The 22532-nt window shown below is 38.0% G+C and overlaps 1 protein-coding gene across 4 annotated transcripts in view; it reads right to left on the reverse strand.

Moving 5' to 3' along the window:
* Positions 1-1440: 1440 nt before the first annotated feature.
* Positions 1441-22532, reverse strand: part of LOC126828369 (uncharacterized) — a 135696-nt gene continuing 114604 nt past the window's right edge. For all 4 annotated transcript variants that reach the window (XR_007683005.2, XR_007683006.2, XM_050558139.2 and 1 more), the window contains 2 exons: positions 6890-6982; positions 1441-1636 (listed from right to left, as the gene is read on the reverse strand). Coding sequence is in view for 2 of the 4 variants with exons in the window: in XM_050558139.2 (XP_050414096.1) it covers positions 1508-1636; positions 6890-6982 (222 nt within the window). In the remaining 2 variants the exon portion in view is untranslated. The remainder of the gene's footprint in view (positions 1637-6889; positions 6983-22532) is intronic.

A 22532-nucleotide genomic window follows, 5' to 3' on the forward strand; every position in this document is an offset into this window, starting at 1 on the left:
CGAAAGAACTTTCAATTGATGTAATCGATGCTATCATCAGTCCAACTCATCTGAATTATTTTTCGAATATCAATCTTAGAAAAATTGTTGAACGAATGTTATGTTAATGGCAAAATACGGCCGTGTGTACCAGTGATATTGACTATTATGGTGGCCATCTTATAATTGACAATGGCCATTATGGTGGACATAGCAGATTTGGCAACGACGTCTTATGTTTTTAACATGGCGAATGGTTTTAATGAATATATTGACGCCATTAACCTGTGTATAGAGACCAAAATCACACTTCTAATATGCTCATTTGCAAGGTTGTGAGGCTGATGGCTATTTGGCGACCATATTGGATTTCACGATGATATCTCACGCTTTTCACCCGGCGGATTTATTTAATGGATTGCTTGACCCCTCAAACCTAAAAAAAGAGATCAAAATTGCCCCCCCCCCATACCATGAGTAGTAAGGGCAGAATTGTCATTTATATTGAATGACGGACATCTTGGACGTCATTTTGAATTTCACCCTTCCTTCACATGACTCCAGAGTTATCAACCATGTTTTTTACTCCCAAATTGAGGGGACATACAAATTACACACATGACTTCCCTCAGCAAAATTGATGGGATTTGTATAGACACTGAAATCAACGTTCTAGGATGCTCATTGTGACAGTTTATATAGTTTGGTGGATACCATCTTAGATTTCACCAGGACGCCATGCGTTTTTCATCTAGCGGGTGGTTGTAAAGCAATTCTTTACCCCTAAAACCTAGGTGTAGACACCGAACTTGTTCCTTTAACATGAATGGTCAGTTATATGGAATGGTGGCCATCTTGGACGCCGTTTTGAATTTCACGTCATAGTGACGACTTAGCATAAAATTGATGGGATTTTTTTAAATCTGTGGTATCGATTTCCAATGGGTAGACACCATACTTGGTGGGTTTAGGGGTCAATATTCACACGTTATATAGGAATCAGTGCTCTCGAACGTGATTTGGCGGGGCACAAATTCAAAATGGGCCCATGGGGGGTTAGTACTGTAAAAATAGATCATAACAAACCAAGAACCATCTTCCCCACACTTAATTCCTGGAAATTCCGCACTCCGACCACTCTACGTGCCAAGACCACCTCACTTCAGTAGGCAAAATTGGTACGATACTCAGTACGACACGCTTATGTTTGACCCGTTTACACTACGCAAAAAAAAGAATAAAAAAAAGCCAAACAATCAACCGTGCCGTGCCTGGCACGCTTAAAATTTGTAATGTGCTAGATGTGTTGCAGTAGTAGATATCTTGCCAGAATTTGGGTTTGTGTGTAGGACTGTAACTTGAGCTTATTACTTACATGTTTATACATTTTATAGATAGCGCTATTTATATACATTCTTAATCATAAAATCAGTATAGTTAATAAACTGATAATACCATTGCTTATATCGTTGTTTGTTTTGTTTTATTTCAATTAAAATGTACAAATGATAATTTAAGTGCAGCAATTTTAAACATTCTTTTTCGTCTTCTTGTTCATGAAAGTTTTCATTTTCTCTCCGTAGTACCATATTGCTAGAGTATCTGGACTAACACGACAATGATACGCTGTCATAATAAAGATATTCCAAAATGTCACCTGAAAAAAAAAAAAGAATTTGGTATCATTTAATGCAATCAGTCAACAAACGTCTGCTAATAAGCTAACATGTCTGACCCAATGCTTCATACCAAATTGGTTTAATCCTCTAGGAATACTTTAATGTAGATTTGAAAGAAAATAGATCTATTAAAACTGTTTCTCTTATACCGTTTAGAACACTTTTGGATAACGGGGAGGGGGGGGGGGGGGGTAACTCCGGAACTGTTGGTTGCCGAAAGTTGAATCTCGAGAACCGGGGCCAAGCACATCTCTCAACGGTCTGCTTTGCACCTGCACTACTGTTTCTTTATCGTTTTAACTTTTAACTATTTCCCCCCTTTCGTCTACAAGCTTCCTACTAATTTTTGTAATATATTTTAAAGGTCAGGGCCCTTATTCACGAAAACTTAAACTAAGATACAATCCAAATGTTAAGAAATACTGCAATTCGATTGGCTGACCAATATGCAAATTGGATATATGTAAATTGATTTTACTGGTCAGCCAATCGAATTGCAGTATTTCTTAAAATTTCGATTGTATCTTAATTAAGTTTTCGTGAATAGGGGCCCTGAATTGTTAGTCTTTTATAGGTCTGACGTAGTTCTAATTTTGTTGGCTTTTTTAGGCCCCCCGGGCCTTTGTCTGTATGTTAAGCAGTGGACACATTAGTCGAATCAATCGGTGCCGAATTTTATTCGGCCGAATGGGTGGACACATTAGCCGAATGCTTCGCCCGATTCAACCTGTCGATCGCATCACCTTTCACGTCACATGATTAAACATGGCGGCGTCTATGTCTTCAATCTATCACGTGACTTCTCGATATGAGTGGTGATTGGCTAATGAATTCTATATTCGGCCGAATGCTTCGGCGAAGCGGACACATCAGGCGAATATAATTCGGCCGAATATATCAAACCTGTTTGATTCGGGCGAATCATTCGGCCGAATGACAGTGGACACACTAGGCGAATTTCGACGCCGATTGATTCGGCCGAATCATTCGGCTAGTGTGTCCACCACATAAGATACTTTCATTCGGAAGAAATCGTGCATACCCGAATCTACATTTATTTAAAAAATAAATTTCACCGGTCCCATTAAGGGGAGGGATGATTTACCCAATACTACCCTATACCACCAAATACTAAGTAAGTACTACCAGATACCATCACATACTACCTCAATATTGTAAATTATTAGAAACAAATGAGTTAATTTGTATAAAGCTTGCAAAAATGTACTGCAAAAGTGATGGCCAATGTCTCGATGTTCCAGTTACCTCCGTTAATAACCCAATACTAACAAATATTAACCCATACTATCAGAAATCATTCCTTTCGGTAAAATAATGGGTCAATATTTCCCAACAAGAGCATCGCATTGATATGGTACTTTTTAAAATGAAAAGAATGATATATAAAATAGCTGCAATGATTGTAATATGACAAGAGGCTGTTTTGCCAAAGTTAGAGACTAAATATTAACAAAAAAGTGGGCATGACACCGCCCAGGGGATCGGGGCATACACCAAAATAAATAGTTGCTCTCTTTACGGTATAGGAAAAATAAATATGCAAAGTTCCAAGATGATCCATTCAGAATTGTAGCCTGTAGATGATAAATTTAAAAAATTGAGCGTGGCTCTGCCCCTGGGGGTTTGATTTGGAACATATAAATTGGTACCACACTGTTATTGAAATGATTGATATGCTGAATTTGAACAAAATCTGTTAATTATAGGAACCTGTAGAGTATTTACAGACAAATAATTAACAAAAAGGTGGGTGTGGTATCACAACCCTAGGGGTCAGGACATGTACCGAAATAAATAGTTGCTATCCTTACAGGAATAAATATGCCAAGTTCCAAGATTATCCATTTAGAAACACGCAAATTGGACGTGGGCCTGCCCCTGGGGGTTGGTCATGGACCAATATAAATAGGTACAACCCTGTGATTGATCATACCGAATTGGATCCAAATTTGTTTATAATTGCAGCCTATATATCATTTACAGACAAAATATTAACAAAGAGTGGGTGTGGCACCACCCAAGGTGGGGGCGGGGGTCATACAACAAAATCAATAGTTGCCGTCCTTAGGAATAAGTATACCAAGTTCCAAGATAATCCATTAGGATTGTAGCCTTGGGGCGCTAAACACAAAAATTGGGCGTGGCTCTGCCCCTGGGGGTCGGGACATGCACCAAAATCAATAGTTGCCGTCTTTGGGCTATAACGAATATATACTCTTCAAAAAAAGTAGGGGATATTAAGAAACACTACAAAACTGTAGAAATGCACTGCTGTTTTTATTAGAGGTAACCAGTGTATGTTAATAACAGACCAATTGCCTACACATGAACATAAACAGTTCATATGGGCGGCTTATCTGACGGTCCCATTTCAGTCGCAAAGAGATACACTGTGAAAAGTGAAAATGGACGTTTTTGATATTTGTTTTAATACTCCACCAATCCTCAGCCATTCAGCAATTCGTCGTGGCATGCTCCTAATCAACCATCCAATCACGATTTCGGGCAATCTGACCCACTCCTCTTGCAGTGCCACGGCCAATTCTTGCAGCGTTGTCTGGGACATGCTCTATAGGGGAAAGGTCAGGGGACTCATGGCTGGCCAAGGCATATGGACAATATGGTGACGCTGGAGGTAGACATTCACGACACGAGCGCGGTGGGCACTGGTCGACCTTCACGTTGAGCAAAGGGCATAAGTATGCAAAGTTTCAAGATGATACGTTAAGAAATGCGGTCTGTAGTCGACAAACAAATACAAGAAATGGGCGTGGCTCTGCGTCTGGGGGTCAGACATGCACCCAAAACAATACGGATCATCCTTAGGGTATCGGTGCCAGGATGTGGTCACGTTAGTACACACCAGTGACCCTTCCTTGAACAATATGCAAGTCCGTTCTCCCAGTCATGGTGATTCCTCCCCACACCATAACAGACCCATTTCAATACCCCCTACTTTTTTGGAAGAGTATATATGCCAAGTTCCAAGACAACCCTTTAAGAATTGTGGCCTATAGGCAACACATAGAGACAGAAAGAAAACATGGGTGTGGCTCTATCCCTGAGGGATCATCCTTATGGTATAAGGAATAGGTATGCACAGTTTCAAAAGGATCTGTTACGAATTGCGGCCTGTAGGTGAAACACACACACAATAATTGGGAGTGGCTCTGTTCCAAAGGGAGAAAAATTAAGAAATGTCTAATGACATCGTTGAAGTTGGATCAATCAGATCTACTTACATTCCAAATTTCACGAATATTAAAGAGGTCATTAAGATGTCTTTTTTACTTCCGGGATGAGATGTCAATAAAGTAATTTTCAAAATTCAAAAATAGCAGATTTAAAGTAAATGTTTCAATATGCTCAAAGGAAAAGAATTAGTAAAATAGGTCATAAAGTCACAAAGTTACAGCTGTATAGGTCAAATTGTTCGTCCGTAAAATTTGGTTATTTCGGATTCGTGAAACGTTTTGAGCAAGTCAGGTCTGCAGTTAAAGAGTGAACTCGACTATGATGATATCAGAGACATTGATGAATTGGTTACTCAGTCGAAATGGTGTACCGGACCTGATCTTTATGGAATCCTGAACTCCCCGAAACTTGCGATTTTATGGAATCCCTAATCTCCAAGGATTACCCAGAAGTAAGAAAAGATCAAGTATTTGCAACACAGTTATCAAAACCTGCTGTAGAATTCAACATATTTCAACATAATGGTTTCGAGTTAAAAGAGCTGTGTCTGAAGATCGATTACAAATTGCGCTGTTCATTATGTTATACCATGGTGTATTAGATACTAATCGACCTGTTCACATAAAAATTGCGAATAGTTTGTCAACATAGGGGGGTTGGTGGCCGAATGGTGTGCGCGTTGTATAATAAGGTCTGTCATTGAGTCAACTGGTGTGGTTTCGATTCACCGGTTGTACGTGACAAGGAGTAGGGTCGCCTGTCCAACCTCGTGGGTTTTCTCTGGGTCCTCCGGTTTCCCCCTGGGTGTTAAACACCCCTACGCGCAAGCGTATTATTAAAATATAATTGAACCATGTGTTAGTCCTTAAATGACCTAATTTGTGTCGAGTGGACGTTAAAAAAGATTAAGAAGGGTTATCATGTTGTTGTAGTTTATTACAAATTTAACGTCCAATACATTGTCATATAGACAGGTTGATTTAAGGTGTAATATAAAAAAGAAACTCGGTAAAACATAAAAAAAGTAACAAAAACAAGTTCTTATATATCAAAATGTCACTTTAAAACACGGTGTTAACATTTTCACGTGAGAAGAAAGGATGTGTCATCTTCTCCCTTTGTTATAATAAAAAAGTTAAAACAGGAGATCCAGTTGATTCATGTTTGGTGTCATCTGTGAGGGTAGAAAAAAAAACCGCGCTAAGTTCTCGCAGTAAAAAACACATTGCTGTACCCGTGGACTATTTATATATTTAAAACTGTTCGTGCGATTATTTCAATAGTCATTAAATACCGTGGATTAGTAAACGGAAATTATACAGATTCGCTAATGCGGGGTGGTAATCTGATCGTGAGGTGAACTCTGCGCCTTTTAATCGTGATCTTTTGCCGGGGATCAAGAGAGAGAGAAATGGGATTTAACGTCCACTCGACAAAACTAGGTCACTTCGGGACTTCCCAGAAGAGTGTGCAGAGCAATACACCTCTGTTCATTAGTATTTGGCTACTTGCGTGACGAGGTGTGCGAAATCAGTCATTGCACTGGGGAAAATTCGAATATCGCTGATGCATCTGACGTAATATCTTAAAAAGGGAATGGTTACAACACTGCCCCCTATCCCACAACACTGTTAGCAATCGGCTTAAATCGGACCTCTCTTGTCCGGTGAACACGAAACTAACCATTTGAATTTCTGCGTCAGGAGGTATTTGCTACACTATCTTAGCCATCCAGACCTGAATCCATTTGAACATATCTGGGCGCGTCTTAGGCGTCAAATTCACAAGTGCGGAATATCAGGCCCCATGTATAAAACAGACTAGCACAGGCCCAATCTAACGTCTCATACAGTAAATGAGAAAAGGGGGCGGGGCTCAACAGGTGGCCAAGCTGGTGGTGGCTACGTCAGCCAGATAATTACTTTCACCGTTTTGACGGCTCTATTGACCACTTAAGCATGAAATAAACTGAACTGTAGGATTTCCTACAGACTGTCATTACTACATGCACTTACCATAAATGCTCCCCATTTTTCCCATCGCCTGGAACTTGTCTCAATGTTTTTTGGAAGGGTTGCAACATGACCTAGCTTTTTGCACTTCTTAACCTAATAAAACAAAGAGAAACTAGATTAAATGGGATATGCTCATTTTTAATCATTTGTGGTATCAGGAACGAAGAATACTAATGAGTTCTAATGTTATTAATGACTGCAGGTGAGAATTGGTAATCTATATATATAAATAAAATCAAAGATGTCGGGGTGTGTTTGTATGTAGTGTATATCGAGCACACACATCTGAATACAAACTCTGAATACACACCTTCTAATCGCGGACCTGTGTCAACCGAGCACGTCCACGGTTCAACCGAGGGGTTTTTTTCAAACTAAATCCTGGGCCCTGTTTCACGAAATTTTAACTAAAGATAAAATCCAAATTTTAGTAGATACTACAATTTTGATTGGCTAAGCACTAAAATCAATCGAATATTATCCAATCAAAATACTAAAATTTGGATTTTATCTTAGTTAAAATTTCGTGAAATAGGCCCCAGGGCTATAAGATGTTCAGAAGTCCGGATTTAATATCCCGTGTGATTTTCGGGTCGATCTGAGGTCTTCCGCGTCCATCTTTCGTGTGTGTGTTCTGTAAAATGAAAAATATGATTTTGTGTATCAAGTCCGCGTTTAGTATCAAGTCGCCATATCTAAAACTTAAAGGGGCCTACATAAGTAGTGTTTTGCCATTATTATTATTATTTGGCAAAACAACCGATGACCTGTGTAGGATAACCGTGTTCAACCCGTTCGATATTAAAAATCAAGCCATGCTATTACTTCTCACTGAATTTTCGTAGTTTTTGCCTAGTTTTTACCTAGCTTAATCAATTATTGAAATATACTATTCAAAAAAAGTAGGGGATATTTGATTTTGGGGGCATAATACTAAAATATGCAAATGACTACGAAAAAAGTCACTATAGAACCTAACAGAAGAAACATTTCCAGTTACATGTGACGCCCAAACGCACCAATAGCTACCGCATGGAATGCAGGTGATGCTTGGGATCATCATGGGGGTCCAACCCAAGATTTGCACGACTCTGACTTTGAATGTTACAGTCATTGTGGCATTGAATTCCAGGGTGGAAACATCAGTTTAATTGTTTTAGTGACCAGAAAACAAATTTTGATATGCGTCGGCTTACCCAAAATGAAAGGTTACGTGCCCTTGGCATGCTACAGATCGGCACAACACAGGCGGTTGTGGCGCGGACGATGAATGTTTCTCAGTCTGTCATAAGCAGGCTATGGTCCAGATACCGTGATACACAATCTGTACAGGACAGACCACGCTCAGGTCGACAACTCAAGCCCAGGATCGATTTATCCGTACCTTGGCCTTGAGAAATCGTGTCATCACAGCAAATCAGATCAGCGCTCGTCTTCAAACAGACACTGGTGTGAGAGTGAGTGGCCAGACGATTCGGAATCGACTGCATAGGGGTCACCTTCGCGCCCGACGTCCTCGCGTGATCCCTTGTTTGAGAGATCATCACATTCAGGCAAGACGTCGTTGGTGTAGGGATCGTCAACACTGGGATAATCGACGCTGTAGCAATGTGATGTTTTCAGATGAGTCAAGGTCCACTGTTGATTTTTGGGACAGACGTAGGAGGGTGTGGCGTCGTCGAAACGAGCGCTTCCAAGACGTTAACGTCATCAGACATGATCGATTTGGGGGTGGTTCTGTTATGGTGTGGGGAGGCATCACTGTTGCTGGAAGAACGGCTTTACATGTTGTTGCAGGGCGTGTTACAGGCCAGTACTACCGGGACAACATCTTGGCAGTCCATGTTGTGCCGTTCGCACGACGTCATGGCCGCCGTTTCATCTTCCAGGATGACAACGCAAGATGTCACAGGGCCAGGATCGTTACAGGTTACCTCCAACAACAGAACATCACCACATTACCTTGGCCAGGACTGAGTCCCGACCTCTCCCCCATCGAGCATGTCTGGGACATGCTTGGACAGAGGTTACGTCAACGTCAACAACGTTCTGCCAATGTCCAAGAACTTGCTGCTGCGTTGCAACAGGAATGGGACAATCTGGACCAAAATGACCATAGACGTCTCATTAGGAGTATGCCACGTCGGATCAATGCTTGTTTGGCAAACAGAGGAGGATTTACCCGTTACTGACTTGGTTGTGATGCTGTGGTAACTTTGCTGTTTGATCCCGGGTATCATTTTACCCTTATAATGGTCAGTCTGTGCCTTACTTAGTCTAACGATCATTTGGAATAAATCGATGAATGTGAACTTCATTTCATTTTGTCATTTGTTTCTTCGTCAGTTTCATTAGGTGACTTTAATAACACTTAAAAATCAAATATCCCCTACTTTTTTTGAATAGTATATATATTAATAAGTCGCGCAAGTTCAAGTAGTGATACTTGTTAGCACGTGCTAAGCCAGATACAATTGTCTTATATTAGTTCGTGAAATATAGTTAGTGATATGCCTATTTTCCATTGTTAATAATTATACTGGCCCCCTCCCCCCACATGTATGCCCTTTGCATACTACAGGGAATGGCTGCTGGTTATTGACGATCCCACGATAACTTAAACAGTGTATTTCATACAAGTAGTATGACTAAACTTTTTGTTTTATGTCAAAGAAACATATATAATAGTTAAACTCGTCTTGTTAGGAAAATCTGTTAGATTGGTGAAGTGTAGATAGAGATTTGATATCAATGTTTCATAAACAACTGTTCGAATAAGGGGGGCTGTAGTACAAAAATATCCCGTTTTCATACGAAAGACAACGGAAGCCTATTGGTATTAAGTTAGCCGATTTGGGCATTCATTAAGTGTTTTCAAGTAAATATCTTGAAAATGTAACTCAGTATCTTGAAAATTCAAGTCAGTATCTTGAAAATTCAAGTCGGTATCTTGAAAATTCAAGTTAGTATCTTGAAAATTCAAGTTAGTATCTTGAAAAAAATTCAAGTTAGTACCTTCAAAATTCAAGTTGGTATTAAGTTAGTATCTTGGAAATTCAAGTTGGTATTTGCAAGTTGAAGTTAGTATTTTAAAAGTTTAAGTTAAAATCTTAAAAGTTTAAGTTAAAATCTTGAAAGTTTAAGCTAATATTTTAAAAGTTTAAGCTAATATCTTAAAAGTATAAGCTAATATCTTAAAAGTATAAGTTAATATCTTAAAATTTTGAGTTAATATCTTAAATGTTTAAGTTCCTTTAAGTTAATATCTTAAAAGTTTAAGTTCCTTTTAAGTCAATTTATCACCCAATAATACATTCTACAGTAGATATCCTTAGGAGATATCGTTTTACATGAATTTGATTGGTCAGTTGAAAAGGAACTACTTTTTTTTTTCAAAGAACAGTTCATTTCTTATTAAAAGTAACATTTTTTAAATTAAAAATGAACTATTGTTATTCAATTGACCTTGATGGAAACACTGGGTCAATATAAAGAACTTTGCAATGGTTGAATAGCTGTCAAAAAATGATGTATCACTACGCCGTAATGTTCAGTAAAAGTGAAATCTACAGCAAAGAATTATATTTATCTATTTGTGCATATAAGAAGGAATTGGGTGATAAATAAAATCCCCTACTCGTCTTTTTGATATCAAAAAAGACTGGTAGGAGATTCTCTATATCTTAAAAGTTAAAGTTCCTTTAAGTTAATATTAATATCTTAAAAGTTTAAGTTAAAGATGCCTTCCCATGTACAAACTGGGTAATTTGATGATATTGTTGTAAATGAGGGGTTTTGTAAAGTTAATATCTTAAAAGTTAATATCTTAAAAGCTTTAAGTTAATAATGCCTTCCCATGTACAAACTGGGTAATTTGATGATATTGTTGTAAATGAGGGGTTTATAAAGGTCACGTCTCTACAACAGCTTGCCTACTTGATTGTTTGGTGGTTCAACATATTACATTGGCGTAGCCGTAAATTCACTCGTCTACGACTACGATTGAATATTGCCATTGGTTTATCGACTGAAGAAAGGGTCTATTCAGAAATTTCAATTAGGTCGAGTCAATCAGGTGTGTTGTAAATTTCACGTTTGAAAACTAGGTCATAGCTTTCAGAGATTTTTGGAGCTCCTACAAGTGCCTATTCATTGCAATTTGATATATCCGGATAAAGAAGAGAGAAGAGTAAATAAACGAGATTTCAATAACCATATTAAAGATTACAGCATAAACCCATTGATACAAATAATTATTGTTCTTTGTTTCACGTAAACGAAGAAAAGTGGACACGTGAGTTGTTTTCATTGACGACTGCGTTAGTTACACTTTATAAGGGGTCATAGCTGCCAAAAATTACAAATTCTAATTCAGTGAAAACGTATATAGTTATAAATTAATACTTTTGCTGACTTTTTCAAGTCGGTTCTTCAAGTTATGTCAGTTACATATATTGGTATATGTGCATATAGTTAATTTACCTTGGTGTATGGAAGATAATCACTAGCAAAATTCTTTTCTGAATATAGACTTATGCTAGCTAACTTAAAGTAAAGATAACTCTTTGTATTTTTCTCAATTTTCTTTGTCAGTTTTCATTGAAGAAGGCAGAATGGCTCCTATAGACATGCAAACCGCTGATTTGTTAGCCGTAAATTGTCTGGAGAAGATTAGGAAAGTGAAGGCGGAAAGTATAATTGAAGAAAGAGAAGTATTAAGGGTCATAATGATGGCAAATGCAACTGAGGTTACCAGGTTGCAACCTGATATTTGGCGCAAATGGGTTAACGGGGGCCATGTTACCTTTGGCACCGTATTTGATGACAGATCAGTAGACGCACCGCAGGCGTTGACTTTAACTCAATTTGAAGTTAGTCAGGCGAAGCTTTATGATCAATTTACTAGGCGGCGTGATGTACAGTTCGCTTTACATTGTGAAGCAACGGAGAAACTTGTTGGTGAGTTTACTTTGGTGTTAGAGCGCTTTGGGTTACAGATGCCCATGTCAGAATCAATGCTGACAACTTCCATTCCCTTCCCATCTGACCCAGTTAAACCACTACATTCCAGTGAAACTGCAGACACTGTGATCATCAAGATATTGGAGGCCATTCCAAAAAGCAGTAAGTTTGGAAAAATCTTTATCAGATCACTTTAGGAGTAATTTTCAGTCTTCGGTCTCTGCTGATGGCTATCATATTAAGATTCCTGATTCGGATAAAAATCCAACGACTTCTAATTGTCAACAGGAAACGCTTCCTTTGCCCTCGCTTCCAATTACACTTGTAAAATATTCATCTACCAATTCTACACAAAACTATAGTACATGTTTTTGAATCTATAGTCATGTAAACAAAAATACAGAATGAATTCGTTTTCCTGCAGCATTCTATAGAATCCCACAAACTTCTATAGAAACCTATACTTTTTCTATAGGACTTTTTCATAAGTGTGAGTTATTGATTACGTTCGTGGAAAGGCTTAGGGCTTGTAATTTAAAAATGCATAAAATGAGTAATGACAGTTCTTCACACCTCGCTGTCCATGAGTGGTTGCTTCAAAACATTTTCATAACTTTTAATTATTTTGTTTTCGCGGACTTGGTCCTTTTCAACATCATATTAATGCGCAGGTGAAAAGGGGTTGGGAGAATTTGCAATTAAATATTCACGGCCCGGGATTTCAGCCAATCAGCAAACAGAAAAACCGTCATTACGGGCACCGATGTAAATATCAACAAAGACGCATGTTCGATTATTTTGTCAACGTTTTGATGAATTATAAAGTGCTTTATCTACCAAGCATTCAAGAATCCTTGTAAATGAGTTCAGTTTAGTGATACCAGTTGAAATTCTGTAGCGAACTACCCTTCTCAGTGGCAAAATCTCGACGGAGAGGAACAAACAAATGCCGTTTCTTATCGCGATTTGTTTGAAGGTAAGTACTGGTAGGCCTACATTAATTTTCTTTTCTCACTATCTTACACTGAAATGACAACGAATTATATTCTTTATGCATATGCCTAATTGACACAGATACATATTTGGTTTAAACAGTATTTAATATATAATTGAACGAAAAAAAATAATATATGGATTTGGAAACAAACTATCCATCTCCAAATGGTAACAGATAAATGTTTGACGCAATATGTAAACTTATTTTAATATTGCAGGAGATCTATTTCTTACTGACCAGATACTGTAAAATGTTGAAAATTAGATCATGCATTTATTTTTTCAAAATATATTAGTTATTCACAGGTGGGCTGTAATTTTTAACCTTTTGTGGGCTCAATTTAGAAGAAGCATATATTGGTGATCATATGGTTACTACTCCAAATGCTATTCTGGCTCCTGAGATAAGCAATGGGTCTAACGTATGGAAAAGAGAGTCTTGAAAGGGGCCGCAACAGCAACGCCCAAAATAGCCCCTCAACTGGTCACATCTTCTACCACAATGTAACTCAAGTCGATGTCGTTGCAGATCAGTACCTAGTTATAAGCATCAAGAATGCCGAGCGCAGTAGACAAGCTAATAAAGGTGTCAAAATTTACAGCAAGGACCAAACCATTCCACAACAGTGGTCAAGTTTTCTTAGTAATGGAACAAACAACGAAACCCTTTGCAACTTATAGAGCCATCTACACCAGGTATAATTAATCTGTATGTTACCCATGGAAATTTATGTACCATATTTAGTGCTGATAATAGTGATAATGATGTCCTAAATATAGAGAATGTCCCTGAATTATACTCTGGTCATGAAGAGGCAGACACTAGACTTATTTATCATGCTAACCATGCTTCTACTCTGATGTTTACAGAAATAGTTACCAAAAGCCCTGATACACATGTAGCAATCATTTTCCTTTCCGTTATTGTGGACATTGTTTCAAGTTTATTATTTTAAAAGTCGAATAATAACCTTACTAAAATTGTTTGAGCCACATGGGCGTGAAATTTCATTAGCTTTGGTTGGACATCATACATTCAAAAAGTTGCTTCCATTGAAAAGGCTAGAAAAGGCCTTATGAAGTAATGATTAGGAATCAGAAATACGTTCAATCCTACATAAATCTTGGAAGTAGTTTCATTCGCGATGAAACCCTCATATCACTTTAGAAGAATTTGTGATTTGTATAGACAGAAAGTTGAGAAAGGTAATAGTGTGGAGAGTGCCAGATATAAATTAGTCTGCTTACAAACTTCTTCTGAACAGAGTCCCCCCCCCCCATCAACTAAAGATGCATTGGTGTCATATATTAAAAGATGTAATTATCAGGCTTCAATCCATAGACAAGTCTATAAAAAACGTTATTTTCCTCCACTCCCATTCGAGCATGGGCGGAATATAGCTCATCATGACATTTCAATAAAATGGATGACACTTGATCCAGCGCCAGGGAATATTTTAAAATAGATGTATGTACATTGTAATTGAAAATCTCTCATGCAACAATCGTTTTTGATGTATGGATTGTAAATTATAGTGTAATAATACTATGGTTACGACAACAGCAATTGATGCTGATAATTTTATCAGATGATGATATTAATGAATATTGATAAGCTTCCTGATTGAACAATATGAACATGCAATAATAATAAATGTCCAGTTCTTGGGCGCCAAATCCCCCATAAAGCATGCACAAAGTGCTTTTAAGAGCAATGAACTATATACATAGCTATTCAATTTTATTCTACATAAGATTTTTTGAACAGATGAGTTCTTAATTGGATTTTGCTTTCGCAAATAATTTGAGATCTTTCAAACATACTATTATGCATTGTTATTGTTATGACTGGTTTTTTTCTAGAATTATCTCCCTGTTGGACTTGTTAATAAATTCAAAATTAACAATATTATTGCCTTATTTTATGCTTTGCCTTTCAGGGATGTCATTTGCTGTACTTTTTTCACCTACGTGTAGCATTGTTTTGCCTATCAATCTCAGACACGAGCATTAACAAGATTGATCATTCTTCAATATATTTATGTTGGTTTGCCATGCCCCAACTTATTTTGCAAAATGATGAGAAATTAAAGTTTAGTATAGTGGCCTAATGTAATTATGACGTGATGGAAATGATAATTTGGGGACTCACAGGTTCTTTTGACCTCTCTCCTAGCCTGAGGGCCGGCCACAAAAATTTGTTTTTCTCAGCTAAGAGTTTAGACAAATTTAGCGTAGCATCAAGAAATTACTCGGTTAATGTTTCTCCAATCAATATTCAGATTCAAGCTAATAAAAGCCGTTGAAATATAAATGAATTTTCAGCTGAGTGAAAAAAACCAGCGGCTGACAGGCAGGATACGCCCATTTTCGGGAGATGGATAGAGAACAAGCTAAAAATAAAGTGATTTTTCCTACAATCAAGGGCCATAATTCAGGAAATTACAATTCGGTATGCGCAAATATCGAACGGAACCGAGATCTTTCGGTTATAAACTTACGTTTCAAATCTCAACAAAATCGGATAAAAATTGTCACCTCTATAGGGTCCACAACCTTGATATACCATATTTTTACGCTATTTGTGAACGAACGGCGTCTATTTTGTCTGTCAATTTTGGGCCGATTTTCACGAAATTCGAACTCAGTCGTCCTTATGGTGTAACGGTGATATAATTATACGGTTTTTTAAATCGGATAAAAATTATGACCTCTATAGGGTCCACAAGCTAAAAACACGATTTTTCGTACAATCAGGGGCCATAATTCAGGAAGTTACGGTCCGACATGCGCGAATATCGAAAGGAACCGAAATCTTTAGGTTATAAACTTACATTTCAAGTTTCAACAAAATCGGATGAAAATTGTGACCTCTATAGGGTTCACAACCTTGATATACCATATTTTTTTTACGCTATTTGAGGACGAACGGCGGACATTTTGTCTGTCAGTTTTGGGCCGATTTTCACGAAATTCGAACTCAGCCGTCCTTAGGGTTTAACGGTGATATAAGAATACGGTTTTTTAAATCGGATAAAAATTATGACCTCTATAGGGTCTACAAGCTAAAAACGCGATTTTTCGCACAATCAGGGGCCATAATTCAGGAAGTTACGTTCCGATATGCGCGAATATCGAAAGGAACCGAGATCTTTGGGTTATAAGCATACATTTCAAGTTTAAACCAATTCGGATAAAAATGGTGACCTCTACAGTGTTCACAAGCTAAAAACGTGATTTTTCGTACAATCAGGGGCCATAATCCATGAAGTTACAGTCCGATACATGCCAATATCGAAAGGAACCGAGATCTTAGGGTGGTAAACCTATATTTCAAGTTTCATTGAAATCGGTTAAAAATTGTGACCTGTAGACTGTTCACAAACAATTGTGGACGGACGGACAGGGGCGACGGCAATATACGTCCACATGAAAAAGTAAAATAGATAATGTTTTATAACCCTGGGCCACATGTTCCCAAGTCTTCCTTAACGAAAACTTCATGATTTGATTATCTTATCGGCGAGTGTATGCCTAGATAATACAGTAATATGACGCTATTTGCACTGAGTTTAGCTCAAATTCAACGTTTCTACGGTTTCGCGTGTGTCCGATTATCCTGAATCCATTTCTTACCAATCCTTTTGGAAACACCGTTTCCACAAAGCTTAAAATAGCAATTACCAGCCGTAAAGCAAAATCACTTTAGTAAAACCGATCACGACAATGTTTATCTACAATGATCACGTCACATGCCACAATCCAACGAGTTTCATTAGTCACTAACTTGACCGCGTAGCAACTTTGTGTTGTGTCGAGTAAATATATAATTCTTCTTCAGATAAATTTATAAATATTATACACACTGATGACGACACGTGAAGTGTGATGGTTAACATCATTTTTGCTGTATCTATCAATTTAAAAAAATTGGAATGGCAGCCCAAGGCGTTTTAAGAGAGTAAAGATCAAAGCCATATAATTTTGCCCAGTCCACGGCCTATTTCTTGGGAAAGAATAAATTCTTGGTGAACTCGTGGAATTGTGTCCTTCGGTTGGGGAGGAGATTCTTATTTGCATACCCTCTTCTGAAGCAAAGATTTCAGAGAAAACCTGTACCAGTGTTGTAAACGACTCTAATTGGAGTTTTGCACCAGTGTTGTTACGCAAAAAGTTTGGAGCCGTTCGAGGGTGTATCAACTTTCCCATGGAATTTTTTTAGTGTGAGAAAACATTAAACATTCGCTACAATGTTATTTATTGCGTTAGAACGCATATCAGAGTATTTATATTGACCGCATATCAGTGAAATGATATTTTAGAATGAGGAGCGTGTTGCAATACTATACGCATGTCTATAGAGGTTATTTAAATTCTCTGAATGGTGTTCTGCTTAATGTATTGAAGTCTTTACCCAAAAATGGGTGACAGCTAGATTTGGGCGAATTAGGTACCCTTCGGATTAAAATTGGTCAATGGCATCATAGTCTAGTAATCCAAAAATATTCTCCCATGCTAGAAAACTGGCCACCCTTCATCCGCCCCTTCCTCCTTAGTTCCCATATTATTACAACATAATTGTGTTCATATCCAGGGTAGCTTTCGTGCAGGTGACCAATCAGGTAACGGAACTATTTGACTCATGCACGTGTCCTATTTATAGTGTCACACTAATGTATGCCGGTAATAGTGAAAGTTACAGGTGATATAGACCTCCACTCACTGATCCCCTGTGATTTTCCGGCGTGATTCCCGCATAACAAGGAACTACCTAGTCGTTTGGATGGTATAAAAACCAAAGGTCCTGTGTACACATCGGTGACCGGCGTGCATGTAAACGAACCCTAGAAAGCTGTGATTCGAAATAAGATAAGGTGGTTGCACTGCTGTACGAGCAAAACGTTTCTCTCATAGCACACTGCACATGCCTGTCTTCATTAACCGGGTCGAATGGTCTATGGTCTGTCACTGAGTCAAGATGGGTTGTTTTGATCCCAAGTTTGTAGGTGACAAGGAGTAGTGTCGCCTGCCAAACCTTGTAGTTTTCCATTTTCCTTCCACTGGTAAAGATCCTTACACACAAGCAAATTATTGAAATAAGTGCACCATGTTATTCCCGAAATGACCTAGTTCTTGTCTAGTAGACGTTAAACCCCATTTCCGTCCCTATCATTAGGCCGGTTAGTGCAGAAATTCATTTCTGAAATTGCGACCAGTTTTTTATCACAACATTCCTTCTTTGAAATTAGACTCTAAAAATTATTGAACAACCATCCGACGCAAACGGTAATCCTATATTTAAAATTATCTTGTAGTCAGAGGGTAATAATCAAGATATTTGTTGGCAGCAACCGAGGACCAATGAAAACATTAGGTTAGTTGGTTTAAACAAATGTTATTGCAAATAATTTACAAAGGGATTAGGACAATAATTTATAGAAATTATGATTAGGTTAGTTAGCCATGTTTCTTTTTTTATCCTCTTAATTCTGTAATAATATTCAACAAACACAAATAAAATGTAGCATCAGTGTTTATTAACAAAACAATTGGTAATAGATAAAATGTTTTTGTTTTAACAATTTCGTTTTAAAATTATATATCCGCTTGGAGCCAGTAAACCTACTTTTTTGCACAAGTTTGGTACAGTATAACCTGTCGGTCAGGCCTTCCCAGCCGATCATGGCTCCAGTAAATAAACAGATGGTAGAGAGTGTGTCGAAACGGTTGTCATGCAAGGTACGCCCGCATTTTTCAATAAATGTTCAGAGAACAAGCCAAAAAGGCGATTTTCCTACAAAAAGGGACCATAATCTAGGATGTTACGGACCCACATGCGTCAATATCAAAAGGGACCGAGATCTTTGTGGTATATATATATATATATATATATCTTAAGTTTCATCAATTTCTGATAATATCAAAAGGGACCGAGATCTTTGTGGTATATATATATATATCTTAAGTTTCATCAATTTCTGATAAAAATTGTGACCTTGGTATTACATGCTTTTACACTATTTGTATAAAGAGAAGCGACCCTTTTGACGGGAAGTTTCGGTATTCGAACTCAACAGCAATTACAATGTAACGCTGATATATATGAACGTTTTTTTTAAAAATCAAATCAAAATCATAAGCTAAAAACACGATTTGTTGTACAATCAGGCGCCATAATCCAGGAAGTTACGGTCTGGTAGTCTCGAATATCAAAAGGAACCGAGATCGTTGGGATATAAACATTTATTTTAAGTCTCATCAAAATCGGACAACAATTGGGACATCTAGAGGGTCCACAACCTTGGTATTATATACTTTTACACTATTTGCGAACAGTGAGTGGCCATTTTGTCTGGCAATTTCGGTCCGATTTTCAAGAACTCAAACTCAACCGTGATTATGGTGTAACGGTAATACATATGAAAGGTTTTTAAAATCGGATAAAATTGTGACCTCTAAGAATGTCCATAAGATAAAACATGATTTTTTTTGTACAATCAAGGGTCATAATCCAGTAAGATACACTGCAATAAGCGCGAATATCGAAAGGAACCCATATCTTTGGGATATAAATCTATGTTTTAAGCTTCATCAAAATCGGATAAAAATTGTGATCTCTGGAGGGTCCACAGTACACTATTCGCGTACAGGTAGTTTCGGTTCGATTTTCGAGAAATTCAACCACCATTATGGTGTAACGATAATACTTTGAAGGGTTTTTAAAAACAGGTAGTTTCGGTTCGATTTTCGAGAAATTCAACCACCATTATGGTGTAACGATAATACTTTGAAGGGTTTTTAAAAACGGATAACATTGTGACCTCTAAAGGGTACACTCTCATTAAACACGATTTTTCGTACAATCAGGGGCTATAATCCAGGAAGATACGGTGCAATATGCGCGAATATCGAATCGAACCCAGATCTTTGGGATATAAACAAAATCGGATGAAAATTGTGACCTCTAGAGGGTCCACAACCTTGGTATTACATACTTTTTCTCGGGCAGATCCGGTCCGATTTATACGAAATTGGAACTCAACGGCAACAGTGATATATTTAAACGGTTTATAAAATCGGATAAACATTGTGGTCTCTAGAGGGTCCACGAGGTAAAACGTGATTTTTCGTATAATCACCGGCCATAATCCAGGAAACTAAATACACATTTTAAGTTTGATCACAATCGGATAAAAATTGTGACCTTTAGGGTGTCTCCAAGCTAAAAACAATCTGGGGCAATAATCCATGAAGTTACGATCCGATACATGCCAATATCGAACGGAATCGAGATCTGTGGAATATAAGCCTATATTTCAAGTTTCGTCAAAATCGGATAAAAATTGTGACCTGTAAAGTGTCCACAAACACAATGTGAACGCACCCACGGATACACGGACACATGGACGGACGGGGGCGACGACAATATACTTCCACATGAAAATGTGGGCGTATAGAAAGATGTCATGTCTGGTTTGCAAAGCGGTCTGCAGAACACTACATGTATCATCCAAATAGTACTGATTAATTTCCTTAAAGTAAAATGTTAAAGAATATATTATAATTTTGTTTATATCGGTTGCTTTTTGCCAATTAAAATTTTGTGCCTCAAATTTGTATTACACTGAACAAGTGGTAGCCATGTAAAATAAGTCCCCATTTTACAAGAGATGGACAGAGAACAAGCAAAAAAAAGTGGCAATATCGAACGGAACCGAGATCTTCGAGTTATTAACATGCATTTTAAGTTTCATCAAAATCGGATTAAAAAAAAGCCATAATCGAAAGGAACCGAGTTCTTTGGGATATGTAGAGTGTCCAAAAACAAACCGAGGACGCCCCACGTCCGTCTGGACGATCAGGGGCGACGACAATATACGTCCACTTGTAAATGTGGGGTATACAAACTTAATTATGCTAAATTGTGTTTATCAAATTAGTAAATTTTCCAAGACTGTTTGTCATGGACATGCAGTTGTCGTCCTTAGGCTATAGAATACATATCCAAAGTTCAAAGACGATCCATTAAGAATCGTGGCCTGTAGGCAACACACAGGGACACAAAGAAAAAATGGGTGTGACTCTGCCCCTGGGGGGTGGGCAATCACCAAAAAACAATAGGGGGCATCCTTAGGGTATAAGGAATAGGTATGCAAAGTTTCAAAAGGATCTGTTAGGAATTGCGGCCTCTGGGCGACACAAAAGACGCACAAACATTGGGCGTGGCTCTGCCCCAGGGGGTCGGGCATACACCAAAAATAATAGTTGGCGCCCTTAGGCTATATGGAATAAGTATGTAAAGTTTCAAGATGATCACTTAAGAATTGTGGCCTGTAGGCGACACACAGGCACACAAAAAGAAAATGGGCGTGGCTCTGCCCCTGGGGGTTGGGCATGCACCCCAAACCATAGGGGTGTTTCATATGGTACAAAGAATAAGTATGCAAAGTTTCAAGATGATACGTTAAGAAATGCGGCCTGTAGACGACGAACAAATACAAGAAATGGGCGTGGCTCTGTCCCTGGGGGTCGGGCATGCATCAAAAACAATAGGGATCATCCTTAGGGTATAAGGAATAAGTATGTTAAGTTTCAAGATGATCACTTAAGAATTGTGGCCTGTAGGCGACACACAGACAGGGGCGACGGCAATATACGTCCACATTAAGAATGGGTCTGCCTGTCTGTCACACTTTCTGGGAACAACAAATCGGCTTCTGTTATAAACCTGTAACTGTAAATCTCTTTGATCTTTGGGGTATATTCTATGCCCGGAATAACTTGTGTTCTGAAAGTCGGGGGAGGTTTTAGATATATACAAGGAAATTTAGGGTTATTCTTCTGAAAGTTTTTCTTTAAACCTGTAACGGGTTATTCTTCCAGGGTAGGTTTTTTTTCCAAGAGAAAACATGATATAAGGTTTTTCTTGTGGGAATTCTGGGATATTCTCATCTTGCGTACATGTAAACATAGACGGTTTATAAGCAAGATAAATTCCTCGACTTCGGTTATGCTGGGGAAGAAAGACTTCAGAAAAAAACATCGACAGAAAAACCTCGGCCTGCCGGCCTCGGGTTTTCTTTCTCTCGGGCTATTTTCTTCAGTCTTTCTTTCCCCAGCATAACCTCAGTCTCGTGCTTTATCCTACACGTGTTGACTAATAAATAATCTCACATGACCGTCAAAGGATACCTATATGCTATGGGCCTTGCATGTACATTTTAGTATTTATATTTCACTCAATAGCCGACTGTTTTTCTTTAATCGCCGCAAACCACATACTGGTTTGGTGAATACACATTTGTGACTGTGAACAAAATGATTTATGCCTATAATAAATAGTCCACCAATTCTTGCCGCCCTTCCTTCTGTAGTCTCTTTGACACCCTCTCTAGGACATCTCACAATCTGTACATGTATGTGCAGTTATCCTGCGCTGGCAAATCTGGTAAACTTTCTACACCATCATAACCTGATCGCCGTGTTATTATTTGATGTTTGCTCATTACATGATGTTCCGTCTACCTGACTTGAAATACAGTAAATATATATGCCCCCCCCCCCAACACTTTTTTGATGCCTGTGCATATTCACGTCAAGAAAATCCTGAAGTAAACAAAAATTCGAAAAGCATAAATATATCAACAAAGAAATCATTTCAACAAGAAAAACTCTACGAATGAAT

Source organism: Patella vulgata, chromosome 7 (genome assembly GCF_932274485.2).
Source record: "Patella vulgata chromosome 7, xgPatVulg1.2, whole genome shotgun sequence".
In the NCBI taxonomy this organism is placed as follows: Eukaryota; Metazoa; Mollusca; class Gastropoda; family Patellidae; genus Patella; species Patella vulgata.